The sequence below is a fragment of the Apteryx rowi genome, unplaced genomic scaffold, assembly GCF_003343035.1.
Source record: "Apteryx rowi isolate R43461 unplaced genomic scaffold, aptRow1 scaffold_63, whole genome shotgun sequence".
Taxonomy (NCBI): domain Eukaryota; kingdom Metazoa; phylum Chordata; class Aves; order Apterygiformes; family Apterygidae; genus Apteryx; species Apteryx rowi.
Genome location: NW_020450905.1, coordinates 2080207 through 2097724, shown reverse-complemented (window position 1 = coordinate 2097724; position 17518 = coordinate 2080207). Strand labels below are relative to the sequence as shown.

General features: G+C 40.9%; 1 protein-coding gene across 2 annotated transcripts in view; it reads right to left on the bottom strand.

Annotated features, from left to right (window-relative positions):
- LOC112974827 (PDZ and LIM domain protein 5-like) overlaps positions 1–17518 on the bottom strand; it is a 128312-nt gene that overhangs the window by 72240 nt on the left and 38554 nt on the right. For both annotated transcript variants that reach the window (XM_026084190.1, XM_026084191.1), the window contains exon 3: positions 15159–15310. In XM_026084190.1, the coding sequence (XP_025939975.1) occupies positions 15159–15310 (152 nt within the window). The remainder of the gene's footprint in view (positions 1–15158; positions 15311–17518) is intronic.

Sequence of the window (17518 nt, the reverse complement as noted above, 5' to 3'; positions counted from 1 at the left end):
CTGGTTTTATTTTCTTACCAAAAGGCATTAAATGTGTTAAAAGTGCCTTCTGCTGAAGATCACATTATTTCCATAATTCATTCCTTCCTGCCGAGGTATACTGCTTTGTACAGCAGCAGTCACCCACAGCTTAAATGCAAAAAACAGACTAGGCAGAAGAGCAAAACCCCAAAACTCAAAAACCCATTGCCTCTCAGATAACCCATTTAACTGCCCAGTGAGGACTTAATTATTGCAGTCAGAAAGGAACAGCCCCCATCAGCTTGGAAGCAATCTCACCTGCTGACACAAATGCTCTATAAAGTCTAGGTGCCTGTCTCAGACAGCAGCTTAGAGCCTTGTGAATTTTTCGCAGGTTTTATTTTGACAGATTCAGTGCTTATCTACATCCGCATAAAACCAACTTTTCAAACCTTCAGGGAAGCTTTTTTTTAAATATATATATATATATATAAAATATATTTTAATTATATCTTGGTAAAAGTTAGGAGAGTTAGAAAATTTGTAGCTTGCCAAAATTGCGGGAAAAAGTACTTGGCATATATTATAAGCATAAAATTTGCAGGGCACTAAGAGGAACACTGAAGATCCAAAAACATTAAAGCATATAGATCTGTTGTGAATTTAAATGCAGTAGAGAAACTGAAATCACTCGCAAGCTTCATTTTAAGAGAGCCTCAACTCAGCTTACACCGTCTACAAGAATGCTGGAAAAACACTAAGACCTAAACCTGCGCCGATATTTTACAGAGTATGCACCAAACAGTTTAGGTTGACTGCACTTGATGCCAACAGAGAAAATAAACAACAACAAAAGTCATTTGCTCAATTTATAAGAGAAATGCGTGTCAAATATACAAAAACCCAGGGTCAGTTCTGGTTCTGGTGGGCACGACCCCTCCGTACCAACTCGGGGAGCCCTGGTCTGCACCTCTGAGGCAAAGCAGCCTTTCCAGTGGGCAGATTACCATCCCAAAGTGTTTTTTGGAAGATCTGCAATCACCCCCCCCCCATTTCATTCCTATACATTTGTTGCTACTATTTTTGCTTTTAAGCTCTTGTGGATCAAAAGTACAGGCAATTCTTTGTCATGGCATATTTCCCCGGAAAAGGCAGTCTTTCAGGAACTGGAATCAACACTTATACCCCTGCACTGAGGATGTGCCACAGCATTTTCACTATTTTTTTCATGCCTCCTATATCTCTTTCCCTTTCCCTGAGAGTTATGCATTCTTCCCTTAAAAGCCTCCTCATTCTTTGAAACATAATATTCTTTCAGCCAGTTGTTTCCTTACGGTTCTGCCCTTTGCTCACAACTTTCTAATCTTTTTTCTGATGCCCACGTTCCCACTTTTCAGAGCTCCTCCAGACTGGCAGCATCACAAGTCTCCCTTGTATCGATCCGCTGCCCGGGGGCGAGCACAGATCTGATGTCTCCGGCAGCAGCTGCTGGCCTCAGGCCATGCCTGAGACAGAGGAGGATTGTGGAGCAGACAGAAGCAAGTGGAGCCAGTTAAAAGGGCAGTTCAAAGCCTTTAAGAAGTTGGGTAGGGTCTCTCCAACCTTCCTGCTCGTCTTGAGACAGAAGGGAAATTTTTCATTCCACGCACTTCTGGGGGAAGAGGCTCAGACATCTAACGGCTTCACCAGAAGCACCACAAGGTCGCAGAGAAGCACGTCCGCTGGGGCCCTGCCGCAGCCGGGAACCAACGTCCTGTCAAGAACGGGAATTACTGCATCTCCGCGAATGGAAGAACATGCACAACTGCAAAGACAAAGTGCGTTTCGTCTAGTGGGGATAAGGAAGAGCGAGCTGGGACTAAGCTGACGTTTCGGGTGCATCCTCAAGGCTTCCTAGCTCAGGCCTGGACCCACCAAGTTGAGCAAGGCTTAGCTCTGATGCAGACAGTGGAAACGGTGCAGAGAAGCAGGTAAAGAAAACTGAGAATCTCTTCCCAAAAGACTTGTCGCGCATTAGGAGAAAGCAGGGCTACACTGCATGCAAAGTTGGAAGCAATTAAAAACCAGCATGAGAAAACACTTTCTTTCTGTACACAGCACAAACACCTTGATGTCGTCAGCCCGAGATTAGAGTGGCGTCGACAGATCTATGAAACAACACCCACCAGACCCCGATTTAATTGTTAGTTGCAGCTTTTCATGGCGAATCAAACCCACATGCCTTGTGCAAGCACGGCGCTGCTCATCACACAGCGGTTACGGAGCCACCGTGGGTAATTCCCCCCCTCCCTGTCTCCGCTGAATCATCSGATACCAGCCAGAACGAGTCCGGATACCAGACCGACAGGTTCGCCCATCCTACGCGCTCCTAGTTAAGACGAGGCAAGGCCTTCCCTACAGTTTGCAAAGTCTCTCAGTATTCTTCATGCCCCGGTATTCAGACCAGAACACGTCCACTGAAATACGCGCTACTGAACATCAGGCCAAAACACGTCCTCTCAGAAAACGTCAGGCAGCGGCAGCGATGCCGAACCAATATATACGTAGGCCTTTGTTACTCAACCACCAGGCAAAACTGGATTTTTACCCCTAATATTAAAGCAACTGCAACCTTAAAAGATGAAACCCACAGGTGTATCCTGTAGGGCAACGACACTCAAAAGAGCATTTTGCACCAGGGCTTTCAAGAAGAGGGTGCCTTTCTCTTGGTTTTATTTTCTTCTGGCAACTCATCTTTGAGAGGCGAAACCTGCGCACACTCTGAAACCCAAGTATTATGTAACAGTTCAGAGCAAAATTAATCAATCACTGAAAGGTAAAATAAACGTAATAATCAGTATTTGCCTATTCAATTCTTTGCAACAACAAAGTGCATGTGTGTGTATCGGGTGTGTGGGGGGGGAAAATCAGAGACTTTTCGGTTCACAAGGAATTAAATAAAAATGACTGGCAATAGTCACCTCTAGCTGAAGAGTAATTATGGCATTTTCATTTGTGTAACATCTACTATTGAAGTCCTCAGCAGATTTTGGGTAAGAACAGATTTGCCGGTGTGAATGGTAGATAAAAGTTATCTGCATTAAAAAAAATGAAGAAAAAAAGAAAAAGGAAACCAGAAGAAAGAACAAAACATTGCCTGAAGCCAGACCAGATCTATGGCGAACCCAGGAATGGAACTAGAAATCTTAGATTTAAAAGCTACACTTAATCACAAGATCATCTCTAACAAACAGAACAACATCTGAAATAACAAGATTATTAACAGACAACATCCTTTATAAGTAATACAACATTTTAAATAAAGTGGTAATTAGCTGCTTCATATAGCAGGTAATATTACTAGAGGAAAAAAAGTTTTGTTACACTGTGCTGCAGTGCTTACGGAGGATTAGTGATTACACACTGCTGTAGCTGTGCCTACCATGGAAATCCATGATAAAACACGGAAAAGAAAGCTCCAGTTGTATCAAAGGCAGCTTGGAGAATAATATTCTTTGAAGATTACTTCAATGAAACAATATATAACAAAAATTGAAGAACACTGCTTTTCTAATGGCTTGCTATAAGTCAAAGCAAAAAAATAAAAAAAACCCCTCTATACTCCCCTCAAAGGATTATTTATAAATAGGAGGAAGACGGTTACTGAAAGAACTTCCTGAAATACAGCTATGAACCTTTTTCTTAGAACAACTACAAAGCAGGAAATATACACTTGACAAGCATCTAACTGGGAACAACACTAAGAGCAAACATCATCGCAACCACCACGGACCAGCTAGGCTGGTATCCCACCGTCCCTTGAGAGCAAACACTTTGCCCTTATATAGGAAGCAGGCGCTTCCTTCCACCCATTAGACAGGAGCTTTATACCATATTGCATCACTATCAACAGTCAGCAAAATCAACTCCCGTAATCTAAAGAGATTTATTCGACTTAATGAAGATTTCTTAATAGTTTTGTTACTGCACTCCTAAAATATATGCATCTAATGTTTTGGAAATAAATTCAGTCCTCTAATTAGAAGCGTCTACGTTATTCAAGAACACTTAAAGTGAAATAAAGTTGCAGCCTCTTCAGACTGGGGATGTTTGAACATGTATGTTTTGTTTCCACCCATCAATAGCAATGAAAAGGCTTTTCAACACCAGGAATGTATATCCACTTAAAATCCGAGCAAATCCGACTGACTTGCGTAGTTTGCAACCTGGAGATTATTAGCCGGCAGCGGTCAGAATCGCAGTAACACTCGTTACCACCGCAATCTACCCAGGCATATTTTCTGTATTAAGTTTCAGCTTGCAAAATGTGAGCTCTTGCTGTAAGCAATAAAACATAAATCTGACCATGTGGCGTACATTAGCTGATTCGCTCATTAGCTGATACTCCCTCAACTCCGCTTTTTCGAATTCTGAAATATAGCAGGAAGTTATTGGAATTGCACAAAGTTGCCCTAAATCACAAGCAGGAGTTTGTCATTAACATGTCTTTCACCCGCTAGATAGAGAGCTGCAAACTGATCCTCACCTACCGTACGGCAGCAGAGCTCCCTTGAAGCACACTGGCTGCCCAGGACCTGCTGAGATCAAGTACGATGCTCTAATTTCCAGACATTTCCTATCAGCTACACCGTTTCAGGTAAAATACATCCTAGTAAATTAAAATTGCCCATTCCTACCTCCACAGACAGAAATCAATCACATCATAACTCAGCTGGAGTATAGCTTAGTGTTAGTTGTAAAATATAGTGAAAACAGGCTTTTAAATTAATGTATGTCTAAACATTAAGCCAAAACTAACGTTACATTTTTAATGATCTGCTCACTGTAAAACTTCAGGAACTTGTATGATCTTTTTCATTGTACATGTTTTGTCTTAGAAATTGAGTCTTTGTAAAAAAAAAGTTTCAAATCATTTTACATCAGAATAATTTGATATCAAAACATTTAATGGAACATACCAGGATGATTGCTGCAGTTATCATCATGTTTATCTTAAAATTAAGAACACAGTCCTTATAATAACAACAGCTGATAAACATCTCTTCTTTTGACTAGTCCCAGCATATTATCTGAAACGTGCATGGTTTCTGATTTTACAGCAAATGTTTGTACTGTCAGCAAAATCACTTGCATCAGATTTTTTCCCCATCTTTTTTTAATTCCATGTCTCAAAACAACCAATTTTTTAAACAAATTAAATGTAAGACAAAGTTCAGGACCAGATTTTACAGTATTTGTCAGACGCCCGTGCTACGCCACCACTTGCACAAAGCAAAGGCGCGGACATTTCTCATCTCACATGGACATTTCTCACTGATTAAGGAAAGAAGCAGGAATATTGGATAAGGCTCTTTCATTATCATTTGACCCACTGCAAACAGGTGGGAACTTTTGGGGTCCAACACTTCCTCCATCCGTTTTCAGTGAGGGACTCTCAGATTTCGCCAGACTAGCAAATATTTTCCCACAAGCACTCACCATACTTCAACTGGTGATACCCTAACTCATTTCTCACCCAGCTGCTTATAAGCCTCTGCAGATTGTAACATCTGAGCCATCCTTCCAAGCATCTACAGCCTTTTTATCTTTCTTTTCCCTTCCTAGCCCTATTAGAAAACTGAAGTGACTACAGTTTTATTAGTTTTGTTCATGTACATATTCAAGCAAGCAGGTGCCCATGTTCAAGAAGAAAACCACCCTGAAGACATGCTGCCACTGCTGTCYGCAATCAGTGGTCCCAGCACCCAAGAGAAAGTCTGATGTCCTACAATGCTCAGCCATTCCCTTAGGGCAAGTTTCTGTTGCCTCAGAGCACAGCTTTGGGAAGGACCATAGTTTTTGATGGAAAAGCGGTCTGAATTAGCTAAGGCCAATTCCATGGAGGACTCTGACTCCGAGGACAGGAATCTTGGAAACCCATCATAAAGTGGGAGCCTATAAACCTAATTCATTAGAGACCATTACTTTATGATGGCCTCCTTATTTTCACGTGAATGACGGTGCAATTTCAAAACATACTCCTAAATGACCATACTTTGTTTCAGCTCACCAGAATAAGGTATGTAGAAAAAAACCCAAAAGCATAACCGTAACTTTGCTTCAATTGCTACAACTCAAAGCTGGTATTTTTCATTTCCCTGGGGACAAAGAAGAAAAAAAAACAAAAAACCATTGTGTGCCTCCTCTTCAATCTTTACTGAAATAAATGTTTAATTCCAGGGCTGCTCCTTTTATTGACTTTTTTGCCCCCACTCCCCGCTTTATTTAAACCCCATATGACCAGTCTGGGGTTTTGAACGTTTCCTGCATTGGTATTAATGATACAGTAAGAAAAAAAATATATATATGCAGCTCAAATTACAGTGACAAAATGTTAAATATAAAGTTGAAGGGAACTTCTTCAAGTTCAATAAATAATGCTCTCCTAGTGGTGCTTCGCATTACCCACTATCTGTACTTACTATCATGTTTATTTTTCCATACTATGTACAGTATCAGCCTCAAGAAGCTGACCCACCCTTAGAAATTTTGATCTTTTGCGGCTCTAAAGATGTCCTGGAAGGCGCTATGCTATACAACATGCAAGACTACTATGGTTTAACCAGCCCTCGCTCCCGCCCGTTTTCCTGGCAGATGGGGAGGTCGGAGCCCTCCAAATCACTGGGCTCCATTTTTACCCTGCAACCTTCCATTTTTACCCCAGTAACTCTCCTTTGAACTGAAAGGCAAGCCTTTAGTCTGCCGGGTTCACTTAGCTGTGGCATGTTTTGTGGTTCATCTAATTGCCAGTTGCCACGCAGCAAAATGCTGTGCACAACAAAAGAGGAATTTAAATACCAGCTGGAAGCAAGAGCTGTGCCCTTCCATTTATTTAGTTTGCTGGGCAGACTTTCTAAAAGCATAGCTTAGCTGGCAAAACCTGTTCAGCTGCTAAAGTAGGAGCAAAAGTTTTCTACTTTGCCTCAAAAAAAAAGAAAAATTGTGCATACACTTAGGCGCCAAGACACCTTTGTGTGCAAAGAAGAAACCAGCATCTTCATTCGCTTTGAATTCTTTGGACGATGTTTTATCCAGCGCTGCTTAATTTCAAAATCAGATAAGACACGAGGACCTAAGATGACTCAGTCTGCTCCCACTGCAAAACAAAGGCCACACACAAAACCCTTTCAGCTTCAGAGAAACGCTTGTCAAGATACAAATGTGTGAGCCCAGAAGCCACAGGGTCAGCTACCACCCCATGGGCAGCACCTGTTACTCACGCAGCGCTCATAGCCTCAGATGTGGTTCCACCAGACCAACCACCTACGCTTGGGAAAAGAGAAGGAAGCCTTCAATAAGAAGACACCACCAGCAGAAGTGAGACACCAAAACGCTACGTTCTGCACCAGCAACGTGAAGATGGCATCTACGGATCGTGCAGGAATTTTAGCTTCAAAGAAACGCAGCCAAGGAAACACGTGTTGGAAGCGTGGAGGTTAAAAGTGACTCTCCAACCTCTGCCCACTGGCTATACGCTCCACTGGAGCATTTATCCTGCAGTTCACATTACTTCCAGGCCTAAAGGTCAGGCCGACAAAAGCACTTTGGGATTTTTACGCCACAAGGCACGCAACCTTGGATCACCTCTTCCCCGACAAGCTGCACAGCAAATGTCTCCGTCAACCGCGCCAGAGGCTGGGCAAGCCCCGGAGTCGCACAGGCATTTCTCAGGCTCCCAAAATCAGTAGCAGCAGCCTGTATTGATACTCACACGCACTTGCCTTTCAGTCACATCCCTGTCCCCCCACCAAATCATAACCCTGCTGGCACAGTTATCCTCCTCCTCCACTCCCTCAATACAGACTTTAAAATTTCTAAAAACACACAAGTTGAGTGTCGAAACAGATTTCAGAAGTCATGCGAGGGACTACAGAACTGTCACCACATCCTTCTGACCAAGAAACTGAGAGAGCTGCTTTATTTTGCAGAAAGAAGACCACTTATTATCAGCAACAGATTAGAAATATGTTAGCTCTTTTTTGCTAAAACTTTCAGCAAAACATCTGGCCAGTAACAAGTAGTTCAACTGGACTGGTTTCAAGTCTCGCAAGGTTACAAGCAGCTCTAATAACAGATCTACCTGGAATAACCATTGCCACAAAGCTTAGTGACAAATATCTAAATAAGAAAAGTGAACCTCTGATTGGGGAGGGTTTATTTTTCAGTCAGTTTATTTTCAGGCATAATTATACCAAATTAACATTAAGGATTGAGAGTACTGACCTAGGATTGAGGAACAAGTTACCTAAGGTTTTGACTTGCAACTAAACCATATACAAAATATATTATAATAGTGTTATTTCCTTAATTAACCAACATTCATGGAGAGGTCTAACATCCCTGAAGGAAGAGTTCTGTAAAAATTAGAATTATTCTGGAATCCTTTTTTCTGTAATAAAGTCAAATTTAGAAAAATTGATTCAGAAGATATGATGCTTTCAACCAATGCAGTGACTATGTCCAACTGGCACAGGAAAAACAACCYTCTTTTATATGCTAAAAAACCAAATAACTGAAGACTAAGATTAAAATGAAAATGCCCATGTAAGGGAAATGATGACTGCTAGTAAACCAAAGTTGGAGAATAATATGACTTCCTAATGCATTCTTATCATAGCGTTCTTAAAAGCTGACCCTTATATGGTTTATGAAAGCAAAACACTCACCCTGAGCAACCCAGGACTCAAACCTGACAATGAGATTAAACCATCAGCCATAGCGAGACATGTATTGCTAACAGCTTGAAATCCTTTCTATACTTGTATTCTTCTACTTGTTCCTCTGTTTATTTTTTTAAATGGTAATAGCCTCTCTCTCCATTTTACTTAGCAGTTATACTGTTTTCTCTTCTTTCCATGGAGACAGTTTAAACTTCAACCATTAGGTCTTCAGACTCCCCCATAACAGTGATTAGGGCTGGCTCTTGGGATCTGTGGTTCCATTCCCTGTGCTGCTGGCATTTATTTTTGCAGGATGAAGTAGTTTCTAGTCAACCTAAATTTTGGGAATATTTTGACATCTAAAGGAGTAAAAATTCAAGTGTCTCTTAAAACCTGGTCTACCTCACTTCCCCAACTTCAAAATAAGAGCAAGATCATCCTCTTTTTCTGTATTGTTTATTAGAATAGGCTCTCCATAGCAAAAAGCAGCAGAGAAGGGCTCTCAACACAGTAAGTGGCAATCTGATTTTATTATTATCTAAGAAAAGTTAGTCTGAGAATTATAATAATAGTAAGTAAAAAGCATACCGAGTCAGTCTTACTGCAGACAAACCTTTCTGAAATGGATAACTTGGAAAATGACCTTAGAAAATGGAAATCAAATGTTCCATAACATTTTTTCCCCTTATTATTCCACCTCAAATCATGAGAGTTTCAGCTGCATTTTAAGAAGTATCTAGACTTCATGTTTCCTGAAAGAAAAATTTAAAAGATGAGGGAAGAGTATGATAAAGACTCAGACCCAGGAAGGCAGACAAAATAATAAATAGATAAATGCTGATTCATGCTTTTTAACATTCCGGTTTAAATTTATCACCTGCAGAACTGACCCTGAAGTTTCATCCAAACTTTGGCTCTCCCAGGCCAAATCAAAAATATCCAGCAGGTTCTAGCCTCACCTGAGTCACTAATAGCCCTGTCGTACAAAAAATAAATAAATAAATAAGCAAGCAAACAACAAAAAAAAGCCCAACAAAACAAAACCACAAAGAAATAAAGCACTGAAATTCATCAGTTACTTTGCAATACACATATTCTGTCACAAAAATCCATTAACTTGTCCACTGCAGAGGTGGCAGTAGCATTTTAGCAACCATTCGCTGCTGACCTACAGCGCCCAAAATGATTTCTGAAGCACTGCGTATAGTGAGAGTTAAGTAAGTCTCAATAACCTTGAGAACCGTCCGTTCAGCTCCCAAAATGAGCGATGCTGGTGTTTTTTGTCTGCAGTACTGAAGGATAAAGTTCTCAGCAAGATTGGAAAGAAATTCCTCTTAAGAACAGCACCATTTTCATACTCCAGTTGTACAGACTGGTTTGATGAGCTGGAGTGTTAAGTTTTTATATATATATATATATATATATATATATAATATAAATAAATAAATAAATATTATAAAAGCCAAGAAAAAAAAAAACCACACACACACACATAAAACTTTCCAGGCTTTTCTGTACTGTTTTTTTTCTTAATCTCTGCATTTCCCATTAACACATTTTCCAGAAGTTTCATGGGTAACATGACCTCATGTAAAAGCGAAAATCCAAGATCTTCATCTTTCTGACTTGCAAAGAATCATTAAGGCAGGACTGTGGAGAAACAATCCCTCAAAACAATATTTAAGATAGGTGGTTCTTCTTCGCAAATCAGTGACTTACAGATGTGTTTATGGAAGTCCATGTTAAGTTACTGAAGCTGGAAGTACATCCAAAAAGCAAGCATCTGGTTTCCATCTGCTCTCATGGGAACCAGGAAAGGGCTTTAACTGAAAAATAAAGTATTGGGGTGCAAAAGAGCAAGAGCTCAGGGAGGGAGGGACATCTAGCATAAAGAACATTTCCTTAACTATGAAATGCATTTAATGTTAAAAAGATATTCAGGAAACTAAAACTGCATGTACCAAAAAAAAAAAAAAAAAGCAAAGCAACAAAAAAAGATTCACCACCCAATCCCCACAGATTTTTAAGCTACATCTTATATGAAAAATGAGCATATAAAATGCTAAAACTATCATTTTAATTCATAACTTTTACAATGAAACCTTCATACTAAACAGTGAGACTTGTTTAAAGAACTAATTAATATTAGAAACACCTGAAAATACTTCCCAACACATGCAAATGTGTAGGCACCTATTACTGTACACAGCTGGCAAACACAAATTTATACATTTGTATTTAAGCAGTCTCCAGACGGCCTTTTAATTGCGACAGCTGTAATTCCAGTTCCTCTCAGGGACAGAGAACAACTGCATATTTCAACAACCAACAGGCTAAATTGCCTTATGGAGGAAAACGGAAGCTTTTATTCTCCTTTCAAATATTATGTCAACACTCATTTGCGAGTTACAAAACATCTAAATTGGTTTTTCACAGGAGGTGCATGCACATCTGCCTCCACAAATGTATTCCTTCAAGACTGTAAGTGCAGCTTTTGAAAGCATTGCTTTGAATATCCCCTCCCAGGCAAGATGCTACTTGCGTCTTACTTTGTTTCTCAGTACATTTGTTCAACCTAGGGCATAAAGACCAGAGAAAAATCAAATGCAAGCCTGACCAGCAGTGAAAAATCTTACCAAGCTACAACATTTATAGTAAGTCGATCAGAGAGTACTCCCTCCTCTCATCTTTGCTACGTACACTCACAAACTTTCCTTCATTTCTTCTAAAACATAGGCTGTAGTCATGCCCTCGGCACCGTATGAATTGGGACATCGAATCCCATTAACCTCACATGGGATCCGCTCAGGTTCACAGACTCCACTCCCAGCATCATGTATCAGTGCCTTGGGAGTGGTACACTTTTTTCTGAACTAGAATTTTGGTTCTCACAACACAAAAAAATCCAATGAAAAAACAAACAGGAAAGCCAGTAGCAAGACTGTTTCTTTTTCAAAGAATTGCTGCTCTGACAATTTTAATTAGTCTTTCCCCAGCAAATGGTACAGCCAGTCCCATCTCCGTCATTCCATGAGGTTGGTAATTTACCCAGCAATTTTTCCCCATATTGCAATTATTTTCACATTACACTTAAGTCTGCACTACTATACTCATTTCCAAATACACAAATTTACATGACTATGTCATATGATAACTGATCGAGAGTAAAGCATGAGTCCTTAGACAAGTATGCAGTACCTGACATTTTTTAAAATCACAAATAAAGATTACTCAAGTGTTACCATCAAATATGTATGGAATTGAAATACAAAATATATTTTTGTTCCTGTGACTACTTTCACCTGAATTCTTTCAGCTTGCTTAATTTCTTTTATCCAACAGCACGTGGATGGGCTCACAGTGCAAAAGCCATTAGCTGAAGGCATAATGCCCTTGCAGTTTTCTCGGTCCTCAAAAAATAATACACTGATCATTGTTTTCCTTTGAAGCAGCAGTATAGTATCTAGGACAGTATCTAGGAATTTATATGCACTTTTAAGACTAACCTCAACATTCTTGCATTGCAGTTCAAACTAAGTGGTCTGTGTAGAAGTAGACAGAAGCTCAAGGACTGCGCAAAAAACCTCTAAAGATCATTAAAAGCAGTGAAAAGGATTAGATATGTCTTAGATTTTCCTATCGGTGTCACCAACTCATATTTTAACGGCCTGCACTCTTTCACATCAACATCATCTCTTTAATCTTGCGTGTGAACAATAATGGCTCAAAATATCTTACTTTGTTTTGTTTTGGGAGAAAAGGCAGAAGCAGAAGAACTTAATTATGGAAATCCCCAAATATGAAAACGGCGCATCTTGCCACGCCATGTCTCGCCATCCCATACTCATGGGACGTCCTTCCCCTGGCAGCTAGCATCTGTGGTCAGCGTGAGCCAAATCTGATCCCGAGAAGCACTTTCGTCTGGGCCAAAAAGAACAAACAAGCAAGCAAAGCAAACTGCCTGCTGAGCAGCAATGAGAGCAAGGCAATCTTCACAGGAGCTGGGAGAGCACTGCCTAAGTTAGGTTTTGTGGGGTTCGGGGAGAACCAGAAATAGCTGGAGAGCAGGAGACCGCAGCCTGGCAGAGCCTCAGGACAGGACATCTGTCCCACCCACGGCTGCTGGGACGGAGGTTGTTTCTTTGATCACGGCTAGCCTGATCCTGCAGTGAGATGACTTCAGCTCTCGGCTCACAGGTAGCAGACGCCAATGAGTCAGATCCCGCATGGGGTGGAAAGGGTGGGAACAGGAGAGGACTGGACAAATGCATTGTTCACTTGGTTTGCAAACCACCAAGCAGCCAGCCCAGCACCCAACCAGAAGCAACCTCAGACAAGTTATTGCCTGAACGGGGCACACCTGTTATTCCTTTCCTCTATCAGATGCTAACCCTGCCCATCCATTTATGATGATGGGAGAAAGCAGGCCCAACCTTCACAGCTGCCTGGAGGAGTGACTCAGCGGGCACCTGGAAAGCACAGCGCTCAATGCTCTGATTGCCTTGCTGAGGGACAGGAGATCAACTGATGCTCTAGATAAAACTGGCAGTTCTTTGGATGAACTGCTGTAATACCCTTGTTTACTCAAGAAAACTTTAAAATCAACTTTTTCAAGTTTCACCTAAGGAAATGCCCCGAGGCATGAACTATTCCACAAGACGCTCCTTTCCCCAGAGGCTGAGCAAGGGGAGTCCCTTATGAAGGGTAGCTAAGGACCAAGGTACACCGGCACAGCAGGAGAACTTTGCAATCAATGAAAGGACTACGACTGCTGTTGGTTTTTTTGGTTTTTGGTTTTTTTGATAACAAAAAAAAATGGTTCTCATTACGCGATGTCTTCAGGGGCTGATCTTCCTCCAAGATGCTCGCTCACATCACTGAATAAAAATAGCAGTCTTCTAATAAAAGCCAATGTTTTGCGCTGGGAGACTTTTGGGAGTTTAAAGGAATTCTCACTTGTGCTGCTGTTCTTCCTGCTTCGGTTCCAATAACCGCCACACAAGCATCCTGGTCCTCTCTTCCCAGGGCCTCCCAAAATACAGTCCCAAGCTAATAAAGGGTTGCTGAAATTCAGTAAACTGGACGTTTCAGGAATGGGGAGACTGGCCCAAGCTGTAACTTCTGTAGTAGATACTGCAATTAGCAACGTGAGGTTGTTACCTTGTGAAACAGCAGTATCCCTTCGGAAAAAATCTGTCACTGACTCTACACTGCATTATTTTCATACCTCAGAGGTTAACTATTAAAACAAACCCATCTGTCAGTACCAGGGGGATTCAAGATGGTAATATACTCAATAGGTAACATAGTGGGAAGTAATGCTCAAATATTCTTATGAAAAAGCCAACTATTTGCTAAATTGGCAGAATTCCTGGCCAAATGGTTCAACTTTGTACTTAAGTCCTAGTTTTGTCTTTAGGAAAACTGAAGACCTTCCCCTCCAATTAAAATCCAATATATAGTTCACTTTTGAGGAGCTTGCTCTATTTCTACTGTTCTTTATGTTCTTGACTTTTTGCCCCTCTTGTTACCGTCTACCTGCCATATCAGCTTCGTAATACAAAACCTGAGGCTATTTTTGATTAATAATGTTACGCCTCCTTTAATTTCTTCAAGAGTATGTCCTAGGTACTTGTTTAAAAGGACAATTCATGTTTTGTTTTTTTAATGCCACCAGATTATCATCCTATTCAGGAATGTAATCTCACTACAGTTGGTTCAGGAAGTCTGTATTAGAATATACTTTTTTTTTCTAACAGAAAAGAAATACAAACAGAAGTATTACAGACCTCTCTAAAACATACATTCACAGACTGACAGGATTTGCTTGAAGCATGCCACTTTCTTAGCAAGTATTTTTCAGGATGGAATATGAGACGTACTCCTGCTTTTCAAAACTCTATAGGCGCCAGCAATGGTAAACCCATTAGTGTAGACTGACAGATGAGCTTCTGGCCACTTGCATTGGCCAGCCCTGCTGAACAGCAGCATACAAGACTGTGCCTGGCTTAAAAATGAGAGGGAGGAAGGAAAAAAAAAAAAAAAGGTAACACTGAATAAGACTTACTATGGCAGCCAGATGTAAAGGAGTAAAGAGAGTTTTGTGAACAAAAATTATGAGGCAGGACATGAACCAAAAAGAAGTGCTCCAAGTCAATGGTGGGGATGGCGGGGGAGCAGGGAGAGCCTGGTTCTGGCCTGTTTTTAATTAAAACACTTAACGAACCTGAGGCTCAAAAAGGAAGAGGAACTAGAATTCACACAATGTAGAATAGGTGACAGAAGGTTGGAAAAGATCTTTATCCACTCATATAATTAACTTCTAGTAAGTTTTTTAAAATGCTATAAATCAAGACACATTTCAGACTACAACAGCATGTCTTTCAATCCCGGCCACTTAATGCATGCACTTTGCCAAACCACTTACATGTTTTTATCCTCCAAACAACTGTTATGACAATGATTAACTTATTATTATTAAAGAAAATGGCATCTTACCTTTGCAGAGTCATGTTCAAATTGCCTGTGCACGCCTTGATCTTGTTTTGCGCTTCCAGATGAGTCATCCCATCCGTACTTATGCCGTCAATGGTGAGAACCACATCACCTATCCCCACGTGCGCTCGGGCTGCCTTGCCGCTGTCGTTCAGCTGAAATACCACAAACGCAGTGAGTGAGAAACCTGGCTGTGTTATCTTTATATTCATTGAGTTTTCTATGTCCCTGTGGAAGTTGTTGTGCATCTACTATCCTTCCTGGTGAAGTCATATTTATACATTCTTGTTCTTCTTTCACTTAAATGGCAGCAAAAGCATTGCACAGCCTTGCCCGCTTGTCAAAATCCCCTTGTACTTGATCGGCTGAAAGTTGGGCACGCTCACCAAGAGAGGCGAACAGGGACAGGTACACAAAATTTCCTGGACTCAAAGTTCCCACCTCTTATTTCTCATTCGAGATTTTCCATCTAAACAATCTCTTCAAAGTTTACGTATTTGTCAATGACTGCTCATGCGCGTGGAACGTTACATTAATAGCGAAGCTGACTTTTCCCCAGTCGTAACTACTAGAAAGTCAGAAGTTCAACACTACAGATAGCTTGGTCAAAGGACTTAGCTTTGCCCTTCTCTTGGTAGGTTTATAGCCCCAGTGACTCGCAGTATATTCAGACCGGGATAGAAAAGGCCTCTTGGCCCATCCGCCTCTTTGATTAAAGTCACTGCTGAAGTTCAGCTCAACTGCCTTGAGTCCCCTTGCATGAAATATTCTAGCAACGGAAACCTTTGTAAAACTCATGGTATCGACCCCTGATTGAACAATAAATTAATCTTCTCATCTCATGCCACTGAATTGCAACCAGCTTCGTTCCCAAGGACAGAAATAAAAATGCAACACATAGGAAGATTTATGCACCGATTTACTTTGCTGTTCTCAATCTGCTCATCACTTTATAGCTAGCTACAGAGAGCAATCTTGTACGGTGCAAATTCCCTCTTTTTTTCCAGATGTATTTCCTATTTTATAGCAAAGAGGCTGTAGCAGCTTGTACTTTGCACACAAAACTTCACAACTTTTTCTTTGCACACAATCGTGATGCTGGTCTTTGGGGAAGTGCTGTGTTTTTAGGGAGGTGTTGCAAACACATATTTAGGCATCGCGCTCTTGCAAGTGACTTGGCAAAGGGAGGCAGAAGGCAGGCTTACACCAGCACTGCTGTTTGACAGCCCCTGTTTTAGTGCATTCAAAGGGAACCGAGAAGTTACCACTTTGGCAATGACCAACCACAAAGTGCAATCACCAATCTGCACCTCATGTACTTCTCTAGCGGGAGAAGCAAAGCTAGATCTTGAAAGCTGCTATCTTTGGCAAAGCTGCAGAAATGCATGAAATACTATGAATCTTTTTTGTATATTAGTATGTGAACAGCAATATGAGGAAAAATAAGTCCCCTGTTGCTAAGCATGTGGAAAAACGTCCCATCAGCCTATTCAATGTGGTTAATGCTAATGCTGGCACCCATCACTTTCTGAAGACAAATTCTTTAATTGAGAAAGTTGTGCCTAATATTGCAAAAGGAATACTTCAAAAATGCACAGTTTGAGAACATATACTGAAAGCATGAAATTTTGCACTTAGTGGGTCATGACCGGCATTTGTGAACATCAATCTATATAGTACAGACACCTGCAGTAGCAATCTTTAGCAACTAAAAACAATTGCCAAAAATTCAAAGAAAACCAGAAAAATCCTTCCATTTGGTGTTACTACTATGCTATCAAAACACATCATTCCAGCGCAGGAGGAGGCAGGAGAGGTAGGAAGACTTGCCACCCTTCAGATTCAAAACATCCATTAGTCCCGCAGCATTACAGGTCAACACAACAATTTTGCCCAGAGGTGAAACAGAAGGATGCTGACAAGTGCAAGGTAGCAGAGCCAGTCCCACGCAGAAGGAAAAAAAGTGGAAGGCAAAGGAGAAAGAAAACATACTAACTCAGAAACCTTCTGGATTTACTAAATTCATCAGTATTTGTGTAGCGCATCATTTTTCAAAAGGCTTCAAAACCAAAGTCAGAATTCCTCAAAATTTGGTATACAGACCCATCTTTTGAGCTAGGAGAACCTGGTTGCTCTAAAACACAGGCCAGGGAACCCACCAAGCCTAGAGAAAGCTATGACCAACACAGCTGTTCATAGGGCAGACCCTCAAACCTTGCGGGGGGGGGGGGAGTCATAAGCAGTTCTTTAAACCGATACATTACTGCATGCTGATATTTGTCAGCAACCTCTCAAAAAGGGAATGGAACTTAAGGGCATTAAAAACGAAACGTCAGAAGGATCACTATTCTTTGTAATCCGAC